This window comes from Centruroides vittatus, unplaced genomic scaffold, assembly GCF_030686945.1.
Source record: "Centruroides vittatus isolate TY-2023 unplaced genomic scaffold, ASM3068694v2 scaffold_1431, whole genome shotgun sequence".
Lineage (NCBI taxonomy): Eukaryota > Metazoa > Arthropoda > Arachnida > Scorpiones > Buthidae > Centruroides > Centruroides vittatus.
In genome coordinates this window covers 492,841-511,008 of record NW_027122678.1, presented here as the reverse complement: position 1 = coordinate 511,008, position 18,168 = coordinate 492,841, and the positions used below count along the sequence as shown (strand labels likewise).

At 34.6% G+C, this 18,168-nt stretch overlaps 2 protein-coding genes across 2 annotated transcripts; one reads left to right on the top strand and one right to left on the bottom strand.

Moving 5' to 3' along the window:
- Positions 1–4,372: 4,372 nt before the first annotated feature.
- Positions 4,373–16,842, top strand: LOC136986975 (piggyBac transposable element-derived protein 4-like). Its single transcript, XM_067284603.1, has 2 exons — positions 4,373–4,437; positions 15,270–16,842. The coding sequence occupies exon 2, from the start codon at positions 15,274–15,276 to the stop codon at positions 16,840–16,842; it is 1,569 nt and encodes a 522-aa protein (XP_067140704.1). The 5' UTR covers positions 4,373–4,437; positions 15,270–15,273.
- On the bottom strand, positions 10,334–12,785 carry LOC136986991 (carboxypeptidase N subunit 2-like). The gene has a single exon (XM_067284624.1). It carries the CDS (start codon positions 12,480–12,482, stop codon positions 10,611–10,613), a length of 1,872 nt encoding a protein of 623 aa, XP_067140725.1. The 5' UTR covers positions 12,483–12,785; the 3' UTR covers positions 10,334–10,610.
- Positions 16,843–18,168: the final 1,326 nt, after the last annotated feature.

Sequence of the window (18,168 nt, the reverse complement as noted above, 5' to 3'; positions counted from 1 at the left end):
GTATTATAATTTGGTAACGAATAAGACTATATACATATAGAAATCGAGATATATCGTATATAGAAATGTACAGAACAATGTTTTCACTGTTCCTAGTGTAGTGTCAAAAGCGAAAATTTTACGGATATTATTTTATTCAGGAAATTTTGTTATATTAATGTGTAAATTTTCAAGTTATTAATGTAAGTTATCACATGTTGTTAAAGTCACTTTATAATATAAACAATTGAAAATACTATACCAAAGACTACTTATAATAGTAAATATCTGATATTGTTTTACGTCTATAATAAAAATTAATTTTATTTTTTGAATTTTTAAAATGTGTGGGGTCATATTTTTGAGTTTTCACATACAAGTTTGTAACCAGCGCTGGGGACCTATTCTGAGTAGTATCGTTAAGCTAACGAATACGATAAAAACCAGTTTCTATCGGAACCACGTGATTCGCGTTTAATCAACTGTGAAATTGCTATTCCGAGCCGTACGTTTCGTTTTCGGTGCCGATAGCCACGTGCGATAACTAAGCCTTTGTTATCGGTCATCGGTCACTCTCGAGCTGCCGTTAGGAACGTAACGAAAGTGAAAACAACATGGCGTCTTTTCGTGTAAGAATGGTTTTACTACACGAGCAATTGGAGAGAGGGGACAGCAGTAACACCGATTAAATTTAATACTCTTTCTTCAACTTTAGTTAATTTTTGAATAACTGAAGGCCCACCTCCTGTTTGAAACGTTGATTTTTTTTTATTTGTGAGGCTTTACTTTTAATGTTTGCTTTCCAGTCACTCCGTGTCTATGCAAATATTTACATTTAATAAGATGTATTGCATTTGACATTTAATCATAATACTAATTCTAATTTGGTTATAAGGTTTATAGAAGTAGAACTTGTGGCAACATTAAGTTTGTCATTTTATTCTTAATGAATGAATTAAAAAAATACATTAATTACATGAAGTTATATAGAAATATACAAAGAAACTTAGACATACTTTGTATAATTGTAAAATGTTAGCATTATGTAATAATAGAAATCTTTATTTTGTAGATTTTATCTAAGTTTAATGTCGGCTTTAATTCATTAGTTTTAGTTAAAAAAAATACATTCTATATACGTAACTTAACAGTAAACTATACACTATACATAAATGACTATCTATCACATAAATTATAATTTTTAAAAACAAATATTTGCTTAACGGATAGGCTGACAAAATAGACCCAGACACTTTAAAACAAAACAAAACTATATCACTGGCGCTAGCACACGACAATGCCAAAAGCACGTGCTTCGCTTAGAAAATGGCGGGTTGCAGTCACGTGACAAAATACAATGTTAACTAAACTGTGATTGGTTAAAGCGTAATAGCTGTCGATAGCGTGGAACCCAGACGCATCTCGACCGACTACCCGTAGAGAAACTAAAGTGGCTAGAAAATATTTTCTAGCCACTTTAGCGAAACCCACTTAACGTGGAGCACAGAATAGCGATTTGTCTAAGGTTCGTTAACTGCCTTTCGCTAAGGGGACTTATCGAATGTCCCGTGTATCGCTCTAGTTCAGTTATCGGAAGAGCTCAGAATAGGTCCCCTGATATGATAAGGGCTGTACATGGATGGAAGAATTGTTAATCTAAAACTAATGTTTCTAATGTATAAATATTTTAAATTTCTAAAAGGAAAACATCTTTGAAAAAAACCATCTCACTCTTAACCGTTCAGTTAACTTTGTCACCCATGTGACTACAAATGATGTCCAGTGTATTTGACAAAAGACCAACGAAAAAAATAAACGAGACTTTGGCACTCATCGTATAATACTTCAGAATTATCTCGCAGAATTTTTAACGTGTATTTGTTTTTGTTATTTTTGTGCTTTTAAGTGTATATTGTTGTCGGGATATTGTAAGGCAGACCGCCACTCACCTGGGGTCTGCCTTAGGAAAAAGGTTATGACCCTCGCTTTTCCCGCGATCTGTCAGGATGACGCGAGAAGTCTTTGGACGTATGGGGGTAGTGATTGCAGGACGCAAAGAAACTCACACAGATACCGAATTTCCAAACTTAACGCGTTTATTTGTATAGAAAATCATGCTTACATAAATGGAGGCACTATAACCACTTCTAAAGGATCCAAGACAATCTGTTCGATGAAAGATTCGTCTCCGACGATCCGGTATAAGGGTCCGGAGAAAGTTCGGACCCTTTTCACCAAAGTTCGTCTCCGGCGAAATCTTTGAAAATTGGAGGGATGGAGAATCGTCACGGGAAGTTGAGTCCCCTGGTCCCTTCCGTCTTAGGAGAAGAGGGTTCTTTCGTATACTCCTAGTCCGGGTCTCTGGGACTGGCGTTCTCGATCTCAACTTTCACCACTTCCCCGTGTCCTTGGGATTTCGGGCTTTTATAACATTTTCACCCGAAATCCCGAGGCTTTGCTTGGTCCGAGCAGTGGTCTCTTGTAACTCCATTGGTCCCTGGTCTGTTGCCAGGGACGCGATTTGGGCCTCGGAGTCGCTGAGCATCCCCAAACACCCCCGTCTGGGCCACTGCCCTCCGGAGTCGGGTCAAGCCCTTCCACGGGTGACGGATCTCGTAAATTTTACTCTAATGTGTATTTTTCTATCTCGGAGAAGACGCAGCTGTCCCAGCCTCCGCCTCCTTTGCAGGAGTGTCAGCAGTTCCCGGTTTGAACTCCCTGTAAGGTGACAGTCCAAAGTTACCCAGGCGGACGATCCCTCTCTTCTCACCATGTACAGTACGATCGGGGATCTGTCAATTAGGTCTTAAATGCGACAATTAAATCGTCTCGCACTCCGTTCCTCGGCCCCACCGGTCCCATTCACGAGATAAATCACCGAATTATTTGTCCTGGTATTATAGGATAATCCGCCATTGGGTAGGCTAAGTAATAATTGACTATATTTCAAATTTTGTTTGCACAAATGCTAAATCCTAGTACATATCCAATAGAACTTCACGTGTCCATGCTCTAACGGTTTATTACTGGGTCGAGACCGGATTTCATTTAAAATTTCACAATTTTTAAATCTTTCTGTGTAGTTAAACTCGATGGGTTTTGCGACGTAATATTTAATCCTCTGTTAGCAACAGGAAGTGTGTAAGTCACAAGAGCGTTTACCCCTGTAGCTCCAACAGTCCTTAAGAGCCGTTGCAGTCTGTTGACTACTGGAAGAAAATTTAAACTTCAAACAGACCGAAGTTCTTAATTTCGCTTTAGGTTTAGATAAAAAAGATGGCGATTATTAATGTACTTACTTCAACTGTACACCGGTTCAGTCTAAAGTGGTTTTAAAAAAAAACATCAGTATAGCGTAGTATAACTTCTTTCACGCGAATCCTTCTATCCTTCTCAGAAAAAATCAGAGCGCTTGATGTTTTCTTCTACCGCCTTTGGAACTCCCGAAATTGATGAAGAACCGTCGTCTACAATTACATCTTGATATTGAAGGATGTTTTCACAATATGTAAAATTTGCAATATTGTCGTACAGTGATCTGCAGTATATATTTCTATGCTATCGATGTTAGCACGGGATATCGAAGCCATCTTTTCCTTTAGCCAACGAAGATGCAATCAGAAACACATTTAGGTTAAACTGTGACTTTCTTGTCAGAGTAAGTACCGTACGTGTAAAATATATTAAATAGGACATCAGATGAAACACATAAAACTAGAGAAATAAAACAAGTAATTAAAAAATTTAGAGGCTGTATATAAATGACGACTACACTATAAAGGAGGAAGGTGATTATCACAAGTTGGACAAAATCCGAGAAGGGAGGAGTTGAACTTCAATGGTCGTCTGTTTTATTTCATTAACTTTTACAAATTTATACATTGTATTATGCGTAAAGTGGTAAAAAGGGTGGTTAAGTTTTGCTGGACGTCCTAAGGGGGAAGGGAGTTACGGAAATTTGGAGAAAATGAAACAACAGGAGAATGGGGAGTAAATACTTCAAGAAAAATGCAGACGTAATTTATGGACAGCCCTTTACGTTAAAGCTGTAAAACTCGTCAGTACCCTATGTAAAATTGTAACTTGCAGAAAAAATTATAATACGTGTCGAAAACTAGAAATAGTAAGTAATTTTTATGTATTTAAATATTACTATTATTAATTATAACAATACATAGGCGTGTCCACAAGTGTATACTGTTAAAAATGAATCGCATACCATATAATGAAAGAATATACCTTAAAATTATATACAATTGTAAGTTAAAATAACAATGGTGTATAATTTTTACTGCCGTCTCTTTGGTTTAGATATTTTCCTCTAGGTGGCGTTCAGCAGCCTGATAAAACCGTTAATTCAGTGTCCAAACTCACTTTTGCTTCTAGCATTGATTCAGCTAAGACTTTCTTTTGTGCCTTTGTTTTCAGTATTTTTTTTGTTCGCTTTGTATTATAAAGGTAAGTTACTCTTAAACATTTTTACCTGATGTTTGTATTTTTGATATATTTTTCGTAATACAGTAGAGTCTCTATAATCCGACATACATCGGATCGGGGGGTCGGTTTATTGTAATGTACAGATCTGGAAGATTTTTAGCAGGGAAAATCATGGAATCAGTCTGTCGGCTTCGATCAGAATACGTATTGGTAATTACACAATTTAAGGAAATATGAGTTTTTTAATTACAGTTTTTTAAAAAGAAAGTATATTTAATAGACATTCAGAAAACGCATAACATTTTTCCGGGCGATCGGTAAATAAAGTGTTAGAAACAGAAAAACATTGGACTACTTACCGATTGTGCCCCGTTCGACACGCCATTGCTTAAGCTTGTTTTCGTCGCGGGCCGGCACATTGAACTGCGGACGCGTACAAAGCGTGTTACGTGACATTTTTCCATGCCATCCGGTCACGTGACTACTATTTCCACTCGCATCTGACGTGTTCCTGATAACTTATTCTTTCGCTTCAGTTATATTTATTTACATCAAGACGATACACATCTTATGTTACATCTGACTAATTTTTAACATCATAATTATATATCGTGATAGAATTACGGTCGTTCGCCAGCGGTTTTACCTTTGTTGTTTCATATATTTATTCATTTTGTTTAAAAAAGATCCTTCTTTTTTAAAAAATAATTGATGAAACTTCACAGTTAATAACGATAAGTTCAACCGTTGTTATTTTATCTGGACCGCATTTCATCAGAGACAATGACTACTGGGTGTTATCTTCGTTATTCTTTATTTTACCACGCGTTTCGGGTGCAATGTTTTGGTGTAACTTGCACCCTTCATCAGGTGTTACATTTCTACAAGTGGTAGAAAACACATTTATTACAGTAATTATTGTAGTGGAATTATTACAAGTTACAAGAAGTTATTACAAATTATATTATTGTTACAGTAAAAACCCATTTTTAGTTAAAACGCGTTTTAACTAGTTGAAACTAGTTTTTACTGGATGTCATTGTTAAAACCCGTTTTGTCTAGTTAAAACTAGAATTTACTGTTGTACATGTTTTGATTTTAGATAAAACTAGTTTTAACTTTTAACATTAGTTAAAACTAATTTTAGCTATATGTTTGGGGGGAATAAATAAAGTGATGATTGGGATTAAAACATTTGTATTATTTAATACGATATTTATTGAAAATATTGGTCACACATCTGTGTTATTAACGTTAATTAACCCTTTGTCCCCGAAGGCACCGATCGATCGGTACCCTGGCTTTTAAGCAAAACTTCGAGGCTACGATTCGTCGTTACTTTGGTAAATATCGATTTTTGTAAAATTTATTAACAACAGATATAATCTCGTTCGATACAAGGCGAATAAGGTATAATAATTCATTATATTAGTTGATAGCGGTATAAAATTTTGATTCCAAACAAATGTTTGATATAATGCGCGATAATTTCACAACGAATAAACATACGTGCATAAGTGTTATATCGAATTGTACAAAACAATATTCTACGTCTTTCTGGCTCAGTCTCAGTGCCAGCAAACAACTATGTAACTAGACAACGTTAGTTTTCACAAAATGTTACAAATTATCAAGTTTATGTGTCAGTTCTGATATATATTATTTTTTTCTTATAAATTTTTCTAATAAAATGCATTGAAAAATATCGTATTTAAAACTAAAGATATTAATAAATGTAAGTGTTTTTTCATACAGATATAATGATCATTTGATTTTTGGTGAACTTTTAAAATAATATCGCCTGACTGACCTATATTGCCCTAGGAGGGATCGCAAAATAAACGTAAACAAGATGTCGGGGGAGAAGGGTTAAGCCAAGACCATAGCGAGCGATCCACCAAAATTGGCTTCGCGATCGACTTGTTGGCCACCCTGGTATATGAGATAAAATGTACATGCAAAAATCCAGCAATTTACATAGAAGAAACAGGAAAGATAACCATGTCAATCAGAACCAGAATTAAAGAACACGAAGCAGATATCAGACTCAAATATAACCAATCACCATGGACTAATCACTGCAGCAAGTTTGGTTGTACTGTACAATCGATATCAAAAGTGTAAAAATAATCCACAAAGAGAAAGACAGTTATTTACGTAAATTCAAAGAACACTTCGCAATCGTTAATAAAAACAAAACCATAAACTTAATAGCATGGAGATTGACAACGTATGGGAGGAAATGGGAGGGGCTAAAGAGCAAGCAAACAGAAACACAGTTAGAAATGCCTTAGGGCTTAGGGCATACAACATCAACTCCGCATAGCTGTATATCTAAACATAAAACAGGTTAGTTCACTATTGTGTAAATATATCCAAATAATGGAAGGTGTAATAATAGTTGTAATTTTACTGTAATAATCACTGTAATAATTGTATTTATACCAATTTGTAGAAATGTAACACTTGATGAGGGGTGCAAGTTACACAAAAAATCTTGCATAGTGAATAAAGGATAACAAAGATAACACTCAGAAGTTTTTGTTTCTGATGAAATGCGGTCCAGACACAAAAAACATCGGTTAACTTCTTCGGATTTAACCTATGAAGTCTCATCAATCTTTTTGAAGAAATATTTAAACAATTGATTTTTAAAGCAATATAAAGAAAACCGCACCATTGATATAATACATATCTATTCTTATAGTATATGTTTTTTATTTTAAAATTTAAACTATTCATATAACAGTAAATATACATCTAATTTATGTAAGATATGTGACAAAAATTAAATAAGTGTGTCATTATGTGTGTGTCTATATTCAGGAATTTCCTAACAATTTGATTATGTCTATGTAAATAATCTGTCTGTGCCAAGAGCTTGCAACCAGAAGTAATGTGTTGTATAGTTCTGGCATGATGTGACATTTTCTGCATGTGTCATTTGTGAATGTTGTATCTTTGAGTATGTGTTTTCTGTAGTTTTTAGTATTTATGGCCCTGATCCTGTATGGCAATCATAAATCCTTCTGTCTTCCGAAAAAGACATCCCCGATCTAACCAGCTGTTTGGCGCAGTTTGCCAACAAAATCTTAGGCCAGGTCGTAGAAATGCCGCCGTAGAGTGCCTTTCGAACCTACGATTGCTTAATGGTGTCTATGCTTTTTATTAGTGATGTAACGAATAGTATATTTGGCCTCAGCCGAATACCGAATATTCGGCTAGGAGTGTGGCCGAATATTCGGCCAAACTATTTGGCTTGATTAACGCACGTACGAAAATTGGCGCGCAAACCGCATTATGGCAAGGATAGCGCACTCCTGCTCTCTATTGGCCCGCTGTCACTACGATTTTTTCTTCCAGTAGGTCTAAATTATTTAAATTAATTAATTAAATTATAATTATTAAAGTTAATATCAGATGGAGCCTAACGTCTACCTCTAGTGCCAAATTGGTTTATAATTTATGTAATAGCCGTAAATAGCCCGATATGATTCGGCAGTTGTTGGTATTTAGATGTAAGTTATAACTTACGAGTTATTTTATTTGCAATCGATCTTTTTAACTCTTTAATTAAGCACTAAAATTTTGTTTTTACTACGTATTTGTAGGCTGAATAGTACCCTAAGGATATACTTTAGTGGCGAGATTTATGGTCTAGTTTCTCCCCAGTTGTAGAACAGTTCAAATATATTATTGGGGGTTTTCTATTTATGAAGTTTTGTGATATTTTGTTGCTATTGTTTTTGTCAATATTTTTAAAATTAACATGATTTCAAATGTCATCTTTTGCATATAATGAGAAATGCTCATTCTTTGCTTTATATATAAAATAAATTATATATTAGTTAGTCATCTTCTAGAAATAGATAAATAATTCTTTCATTAAATACGATAAGTTTCAATAAAACGTTTCGTAAATCATTTTAAAATATCGTAAAAAATATAAAAATATACGCGAATACGAATATAACATAATTAACTAAACAATAAATAATGTCCGATACATTCTAACCTACACGCCATCAATGCCATAAGATATCGTGCTATAGTATAAGATAAAGGCTATAATATTATTTAATTATCGAAATAATTTAATACTAGAGTTAGATGCTATTTCTTATTAACTTTAATAATTATAGTTTAATTTTCAGCATTAATAAAAGTTACCAAAATGATTAATTTACTGTGTTTTTGTTATTTCTTACTCCTGTTTTTAGGTATTCGGTATTCGGCCGAATAGTGAAGAATAGGCCGAATATTCGTTACATCACTACTTTTTATATGTTGTGTCGTGTCCGTACGACATGAGTGTAAGTTTAATGGCGTGTTATTTGAGTTTGCTAGAGTTACTGCTTTATGTAACTGTGATGTTTCTTGCTTTTTGTGGAAAAACTCTCGCAGTGTCTGTATTTATTTGTAGTGAAGGATAACCATGTCAATCAGGCCACGTCCGCTATCTTTACGTGGAAGTTATTATTATTATCATCATCAACCCATCTCGATTATATTAAAAGTTTTATCGAATTATTATACGTTGTTATATGTTGATTTAATCCATATTTAAAATGGGATGATGTTTTAATATATTAACGATGACTTTCTAACAATCATTTAAAAATTCATTCAAATACGGAATGAATTAAACAATTTTTATAATCACAGTTATTGGCACAAGCTGGATTCATACACACAAACAAAATTATATTATATACTTAATATTATACCAAACAATTCGTGGAATTATTCTTGAATAAGATGATTCCACGAAGTTCATTTTCGGATTATCTCTATAACAGCGTGAGCCAAAATTAAACGGTGCTTAAGGAATAACTGCAAGCTTGGCCTCGAGGAAGTTCAGAATTTGCTACCGCCCACACGCGAGGAGGAAAATCTGTTAGTCAGTCGTCCATCTGATGACGTCGTACTGGCTTTTCTTGGATATTTGTTGGCAACAAATTGTATTAACTGTAAAACTCGCTAGAAAAGAACATGTGCGTAGAAGTTTATGGTATAGAGTGGCTAAAAAAGAGGATCATATTCTCGTGTGAACCTGATTTCAGAATTGAAGTTAGTACCTAAAGATTGGCACAACTATTTGAGAATGGACGAAGGAACGTATTTAAATCTGTTATCGTTGGTTACACCAATCGTAAAAAACAGGATACTGTAATGCAAGCAGCTATTTCACCCCATCAGAAGAGGCTCACGGCCACCTTAAGGTATTTTTAACAACAGGCAGAAGTTAATAATTTGAAATATCACAACTTTGGTTCAAATACTTGATCAGTTTCTGATCCTGACTTGACTAATTCTTTGATTTTCTTAATTTTTTCCTATACGCACTTGTGATGTTATTAATTTCTTACAACAAAATTCTTCTAAACATTCACAGAATATTGTTTTCACTCAGCGGCCTCAACTGAACGGTAACGATGGCACACACGTTACGGTCGGCCTGAACAATTTTACTAACAGGAAGTCCTCGAGGCCAGGCCTGCACAGTTATTCCTAAAGGATTTCCTTAACGTGTGAAATTAGTATCTAAAGGGCCTATTTTAGATAAAGCCGTGTGTGGACGAGTCCGACGGTTGGAAATAGATCTAAGTGTATGATGTATGGAAGCTGGGAAATGTCCGGAAGGGTAAACGCTTGGTGATATTTACGGGTCGGAGGAAACCCGCCCGCCGGAGAACGGTCAGTGGCCGTGTAATATAGGGCCGGTGATGTTGCCGCCACCGATAGAAAGCCATGTTAGACTAGAAGTTGCTTGTCGGAGAGATTAGTAAAAACTAGTTAGACTCGCGTTAGACTAACTAGTTTACTCATGCTTAATTAACTGCTTTATTATGCAATAATTATACATTTTGTAATATAATTAGTAATAAAAATGCACAAAATTATAAGTATACAAAATGAATTTCAATGGAAGCGAACGAAAAGTAATAACAATTTATGAACGATTATTCATTAAAACGATCAAACACGGGGCATTTTAATTATCTGAATTACAGAATTTGTCGGGTGTAAACATTATAATAAATCACTTCTTCCTTAGTCTTGGGCACTTTGTCGACATTTTCTTTTTTTGAGAAATAAACAAAGTAAGCAAACACAATCCAACTGAATAACATTAGCGAAGTAAGAACAGCAACTGCGATTTTCCATCCAAAAACAAAACTAACTTCATCCAATTAATATTCGTTGGAAGAAGAAGCATTTACTGGAATTTGTGTGCATCGAGCATTAGAAACAATTTCGGTGAAAGACAGAGAAGACGAATTTCTTCTGCAGTAAATATTGGAAAAATCTGCAATTTTCTGTCTGTTTCTAAGCAACCAGTCCTTAGTAAACTGCCAATGACAATGGCAATTCCAATTGTTTCTCGATAAGTAAATCTTAAATTCCGTAGAAGCGTCGTCGATCAGTTTCATTAATCCCGAAGGTAATTCGGTTAATCGGTTTCCGTCCAACCACAGCCATTTGATGTTTGGCAAAAGAACGTAATCCGAAATGTTACTTAAGGAATTATTACTCAGACGTAGATGGGTGACGTTCTTCCACGTCACACAATCGACATTTGACAAGTCATTTATGTAATTATTACTTAAATCGACAATCGTCGCATTCGGGACGAGAACTTCGGGAATTCTGCCGATTCCCTTTCCGGAACAATTCACAATCACGTGATTATGTTCGGCAGAACATTTGCAATTCATTGGACAATAATTTCCTATGACTACCATAGATGTATTTTCAAGCAAATTTCTTTCTTCTCCGTAACATACCGCGGTCTCTATGTCTGGAAACATTTTCTTTGCTATTTCTATATTTGACTTAAGGGCAAAAACGAATTGCTGCAGTTTGTGGTCGCAAGTAATTTCATTATTATTTAAATAATAAGTCGGCATTTCAAATCCATATTTCCACTCATCCGTGTAAATTGTTCTGATTTTACAGTTAGACAAATCCACGTACATGCGATTTGGAGTGTAAATTGACAATTTCACGGTTTCGAAATGATTATTTGAGAAATCGACTACAATCAAGTCGTATTCTGTCCATTTTATCACCGGCCATTGTGTCAAACCTGCATTATTTAAATTCAGATGAGTTAGATGCTTGCTGTTGCCGAAGGGATACTTACCAATAATTCTAGTTAAATTGTTATTAAATAGATCGAGATGCGTTAAATTAGTCAATGGGAGGAAGATGTTTTCGTGTAAAAATGTCAGGCGATTTTCTGATAACTTGAGAGTTTGTAATGACGACAAATTCAGAAAAACATCTTCGGGAAGATTTTCCAACCGGTTTCCCCGCAACGTTAGCCATCGCAGTTCAGAAAGTCCACGAAAAATTTCTGTTGTAAGTGTCGATATTTTATTAAACGAACAGGAAAATCGTGTCAAAAGTTTGTTATTTCTCAGAAGATTTGGCGGGAGATGTTCAATTTGGTTGAAATCTAAATCGACGTGTTTCAAATTAATTAAGTCAGAAAATACATCATCTTCGAGTGAAGAAAAGGAACAACTCCATGCAGAAAGTTCGGTCAAGTTGTGCATTTTCTTAAAGAATCCGGATGGGATTTGTGATAATTCTCGGTTCTTAGCAATAGAAAATGTCCTTAAGTTAAAAAGACCTTTCAACATTTCACTTGGTAAATTTTTTATCCGATTCTCTTCTAAATCCAAATATTCGAGTTGGGTGAGATCTCTAAAGACAAGTGGATGAATCGATTCAATTTTATTGTTACTTAAGTCCAGTTTTGTTAAATTGTGAAGATTATAAAATAGATCTTCGGGTAAAACTCTTAACTCTCCATACCTAATGTATAATTCGGAAAGGTTAATGAACTCTCGGAAAGGTTTGTTCGGGAATAAAGTGAAGTTATACCGTTCAATTCTCAATAAAGTCAGCGATGGAACATTGTAAAATGTTAAATTTACAAGTTGCGACGTCTTCACGCCTTCTATTTCGACAGATCGCAGAGAGGACATGTTATTAAACGAGGCGCTCTCGAAGTTTCTTTTATACGAGAACGGGTACCGTATCTTGACGTGTTCCATACCGGAAAGTGAAGATTCCAAAGTCAATCCCCGACAGAAAACAATCGGTAAATTTTATCTCTTGTACATTTCTAACGTCTAAACATCGCATCAAACGAGAATCGATCGTTTCCTTGCCGCACTTGATGGATAAGGATTGATTGAATATTTCAACAGAGGAAAAGTTCTTTGATTCGTGGCAGCTGTCTGCCCATGACGGACAAGAAAAATTCCCCCAATGTTGCCAAAACTGTTGACAGGAATTTACCACGAGAAATAGGAATTGCAAAAAGACAACCCACCTCATTTCGTCCGACGAAACTTCTAATTCGGTCGATGAAAAATAAACAATAGCGTGACCGTGCTTTACATATTTAGTACTGTTACTACTTTCTTGTGAATGATTCGTCATTTCGAATAGAAAGATTACGTGTATGGTTTTAAATTTCCTTGTTTATTTCCGTTGCAGTGGAAGGAACAATGTCGGATTAACGTTAAATTAATATTTTACGAATAAAAAATTTGTTTAAAGCATTTAATCAAGTTAATAAAAGTACAAGATAAATGCGAAACTCTGGCAAATAATTTATGAATATTTAAAAAATAAAAGTAAATTAATTGAGGTATTTTGCATCTAAAATGAATTAACTTTACGAACGAAATCATAAAGGAAGGATGTTGAAGTTTGATAACGGAAAACCGAACTTTAAGTAATTTAAAAGATGAGGAAATGATTGTAGTAAATGTGGTCATTTCCAGATTTAAATTTTCACTTTAGTTTCTATCGTAGTATTAGTTTCTTCTATAGTAGTTTCTATAATTGAGTTTTTGTCACTTGTATGTAATTATATCGTATTGTATAGTAGTACTTATTGTCCCCTTTCAAATTTTTATCGACCCCGTTGGGAGCCGCTGGATTAGAATCTATTATAATTTGTAGTATAAACCAAATGTTAAAAACAGCCGTAGAGAGGAGTCTGGCGATTTCTTCCAGGGTCCGTCGTGGTTCCTATTAATGTTATATTTATTAACAAAAAATAAAATCTTTATGATTGCTTTTTATTAATAAAGAAACATTCTGCATATAATTTGTTAAAAAATAAATAAACTACAGCTAAAAGGACTGTACTTTGACTAACTGCAGTTGTGTCAAAGTACAGTCGTTGTTCCAAGAAGTTGCATACTGTACCGACTTTTTACCTTTGTGCTGCATAATATTTCTAGTGAAGAAATACTTATTCATTTGTAACTGTGAAAAAATATAAACACTAAGTTTAAATTTTTTTTACGGAATTAAACTTGGTGGATTTGTTGTAGAACGTTACGGTATTAACGGAAACGTAACAAATGAAATGTTTTATCAACCTGTAGTCCGGGGACCTCTCACAGAGGAAGTTAAATCACGTAATAGTAAATGTGACGTTACTGATCTATCACGTGATGTCTCCGAAGTTATAATTTTTCCGCGAGAAGAAGTTATCACGAAACACGTCAGAGATGCCAGGGGACTGAGTAGTAGTCACATGATACCGAGAAATGTCACGTGACTCTTGGTACGCGTCCGCCGCCCAATGTGCCGATCCGCGACGAAAACGAACTTAAGCAATAGCGTGTTGAAACGGTGCACATTCGGTAAGTAGTCCTACAATTCGTTGTTTATAGCATATTTTATATTGATCATTTCTAAAAAAATTACACGTGTTTTGGAAATGTTCGAGTCAAATTAGTCTAGAATCGATTAATTTTATGGAAGAGAAATCTTTCGACAAATACTACATACTTCTGTTTGGAAATCAAATGTTTTATTTCAAACAATAGATGCAACAGGTGTTAGAGCAGCGCTTCTCGTGTCTTTTTGTGTTAACTCATCAGTTTTTTTTACGCTGCAATTTGAAAAAAATTGTAGACCTATAAATTACCGCCATCCATCTGTCTTTCTTTAATTTCGAGAATGGAGTTAGATATATAGCCTATAAGACGAGACCAAGTATGGAAACGTCAGGGCGTGAAGCCCGGATTAACTATATATGAACTTTCGAGGCAATCCGGTAGTTACGTTATTTCAATTCAAAAATCCCCCCCTCAAAAGCAGTTAGATATGACTCCATTGTTGGCGGAAAAGTATGATGTACGGGGCAAGACACTACATTACTAATTTGAGGTAGAGAGGATATATTATAAATGAAATAAACTAAAAATATGATTAAAAATTGCAGCCCGCCATTGTGACGATATCACAATAAATAATTGCTCATTTTTTATTTCTTTTATGAATCGTACGTTGGTAGTTAAAATAATGAAAAACTGTTAACACACACTTTTCCCACTTTATCACCGAATAATATACAATTAAGCAATGGCAGCTTAAAGGATGGATAGTCGGTAAGAAGTTTCTGTTTCTAGCGTTTTTTATGTGGGTGACCGCTCAAAAATTATGTGTATTTTGTAAATGTCTATTATGCATGTGTCGATTGTAAATAAATACAAAATTTTTTTTTATAAAAGATTGGTTTGGGACGTCCTGTTGGTGGGGTTTAACTAAGTAATTGGCTAAAAGGCCACTGTAATTACTAGTACAGCAAATAAGCACTTGGTGTTCCGCACGTGCAATAAACAAGTAACGGATAATAACATACCCGTATTATATTGTACATTATCCTATCTGTCGCACATACCGAGTGGTGAGAAGAAAATTTCATTTGTGTCACTCTGTTGGGGAGTGTTGGATCACAGAATCTGTCTGAATATCGAGAATCTACTCTATTGCATTATTATTTTCCATAATAATACGGTTTTTATTCTAAATAGGAAAATGTCTGAAAGCGAAATAAGTGATTCAGAAATGGAGAATTTTGATCGGATGATTTATGACTCTGAGGATGATGTGGATTCTTCGAGTTTCTCCTCCTCGACCGCTTATTCTGACGATGATGACGGAATGGAAGATCAGAACTACCGGGAAGTTTTCTCACCGGAAGAACCTCAACCTTTTCCTTTTACTTTCCAAGAGCTGCCTGGCCCAAAACACATGCCTCCTCCAGATTCTCCTCCTATCGCATATTTCTATCTTTTTTTCACTAATACTTTGCTGTCTCTTATGGTGGAGGAAACCAATCGCTATGCTCAGCAAGTAATAAATGGCTTGGGGAATAACGTACCGTCCTATTTGAAGGACTGGACCGAAGTCTCTGTTCCAGAGATGAAAGGCTTTTTGGCGTGTACTATGAATATGGGTTACATAGAACAATCAGATATACCTCTATACAGGTTCACTTCTCCTATCGAATCGACTTGGTGGTTTAGGGAAATGTTTTCTAAACGCCGTTTTTTTCTCATATTACGATTCTTTCATCTTGTCGATAAAACCAAGTTGCCTGGCCATGATTATGATCCCTGTGCCAAATTACAGTTACTTTTAGATCATGCGAACAAAGTATTTAGACACCATTACACTCCTCATCAGGAGATATCTGTTGATGAAATCTCGATAGGAATTAAATTTTGGATGATGATCGACTCAGTGTCTAACTACTGCTTGGGATTCGAACGGGCCAGGTCTCAGCAGGAGGAGGAGGACAGCATCTCAGAATTTGGTGTAGGCTATACTGTTGTGCGAAAACTACTTGAGATTGGTATGTACCTGAACAAAGGGTACCATTTTTTCATCGAAAGACGTTTCATGTCGGTGCCCCTTGTTCGTCACTTGTATTCTCTACAGACTTATGTTACCGGAATTGTTCGGAGGAACATTAAAATGCTACCACAACAGTTCAAAGAAAAATTTGCAGTTGGGAAGATATCATATTTTAGATCTGGTCCCGTTTTAGCCTGCGCCTTCAGAGAGAAGAAATCGAAAAAGAATCCTGTCTTACTATTATCCACACGCGCATGGGCGCGCGATGTAGAAGTGATTAGAAATGGAAAGGCCGAATTGAAGCCAGAAATAATTCAAATTTATAATAAATTTATCAGCGGGATAGATACATCCGATATGGTATTATATACATATTGGGATAAAAATAGGCCAATGCAGTATTGGAAGAATTTAGCTTTCAACATCATCGCCAGGATGGTGTTGAATAGCTACATTCTTTACAAAGAGAATTTCGCGGGACCTGGCAAACCGAAATCGCTATACGATTATCACGTGGCCGTAATCAAGAGCTTGGGGGAGGAATGGAAGGCCACGAATCGACTAGAAACAAACCCCAACAACCAAAGGGTCTCAGGAAACTTTCGAGAAGGGAAGTCCTTTGCTGTGTGTACAGCAGTGGTAGCAGGAGGCGGTCACAATGTTTCCACTCTTTCTAACATAGTGCTAACAGTGATACTTTTACTGATTTTTTTTTTATTCGGGAAATTTTGTTATATCAAAGTGTAAATTTTAATTTGTAAATGTAAGTTTTCATATTTTTTTAAAGTAACTTTATAATATAAACAATTGGAAAGTACTGTACCAAAGACTTCTTGTAGTAGTGAATATTTGTGATATTTTTTTCTACGTCTATAATAAAAATCAATTTTTTTCGAATTTTTAAAATGTGTGTAAAGCGACATTTTGTTTGTAATCAGCGCTGATATGATAAGTGTGTACACAATAGAAGAAGTTTTTATCGAAAACGTTTGTAATAAAATTGCTAAATGCTTGCCGAAAAAGCAAACTTTATTTAATAACAAATAGCAAATATTCAGTTTGCTATTTATAGTTAAAGAAATGTCACTGATTATGTTAAAAATGGAAGTTTTGTTAATTTAACTATCCAAGAAAACTGTCAAATTTATCTTATAATTTCTGAACTCTTAGGAAATGACGCGTAGTTTATTATTATTTTATTGGCTTTTATTTTCTCCGCTTCTATACTGTGTGGTCATTGATAAAATGCAATACCCCTAAAATTTTACGTTAATTTACTCTGGGAGTCTTGAAATGTCCAAAAATGCAAAGAAATTCCTTCTTTTTTTTTCTTTCCTGGGTGTCTTAGAAGGTAATTTCATTCATTCAATTTAAAGCTTAATAATTCTTATGCCTTTTACGAAAATTTCTGAAATTTTTCAGGGAGTTCGTACATTAGGGAGATAAATGCCATTTTCAACAGTTTCCAAGGGAGATAGAAATAGTTTTATTTTTGTCTTCGTGAAAATTAATATACTGTGTAAGGTTACTATCATTTTCATAAGGTGTTTGTGTATTGTAATAAAGTAGTTTAATTAAAGAAAAAGTTTGTTAGAGATTACTTTTGTTTAGAAAGAAAGTCAAAAATAAGGCTTTTGACATTTAAAATGTACTGTGTATAGCGTTTAATGTAGACCTATATAATACTTGTTTTTAATTTGATATATATAAGAATTTAAATTATTATACATTTAAAAACGAGTTTGGAACATAAATGTAAATGTTTATATTATAATGATGTTAAGAGGATGTTTACAAATGCAGAATGCTAATAGTGAGAGACAGACATTCGAATTGTTGCAACACTTCATTCTACATTTATACTGATTTTCTCATGAATAATTTGCTTCTGATTCTTATTGCAATATATAATTTTATATTTGTCTCATAATTACTGTTATGTAAACTGCATATTTCTACATACAAATAAATGGAAAAATCCAATATAATAGCTCATTTCAGTTTAATTACACATCGTAGATATAACAAACACTTATATAAGCTAAATATTATATTATTTTGAGTCATATTTTC

Coding starts and splice junctions, on each gene's coding strand:
- LOC136986991 (XM_067284624.1), bottom strand. CDS start 12,482: ATGGAACACGTCAAGATACGGTACCCGTTCTCGTATAAAAGAAACTTC.
- LOC136986975 (XM_067284603.1), top strand. CDS start 15,274: ATGTCTGAAAGCGAAATAAGTGATTCAGAAATGGAGAATTTTGATCGG.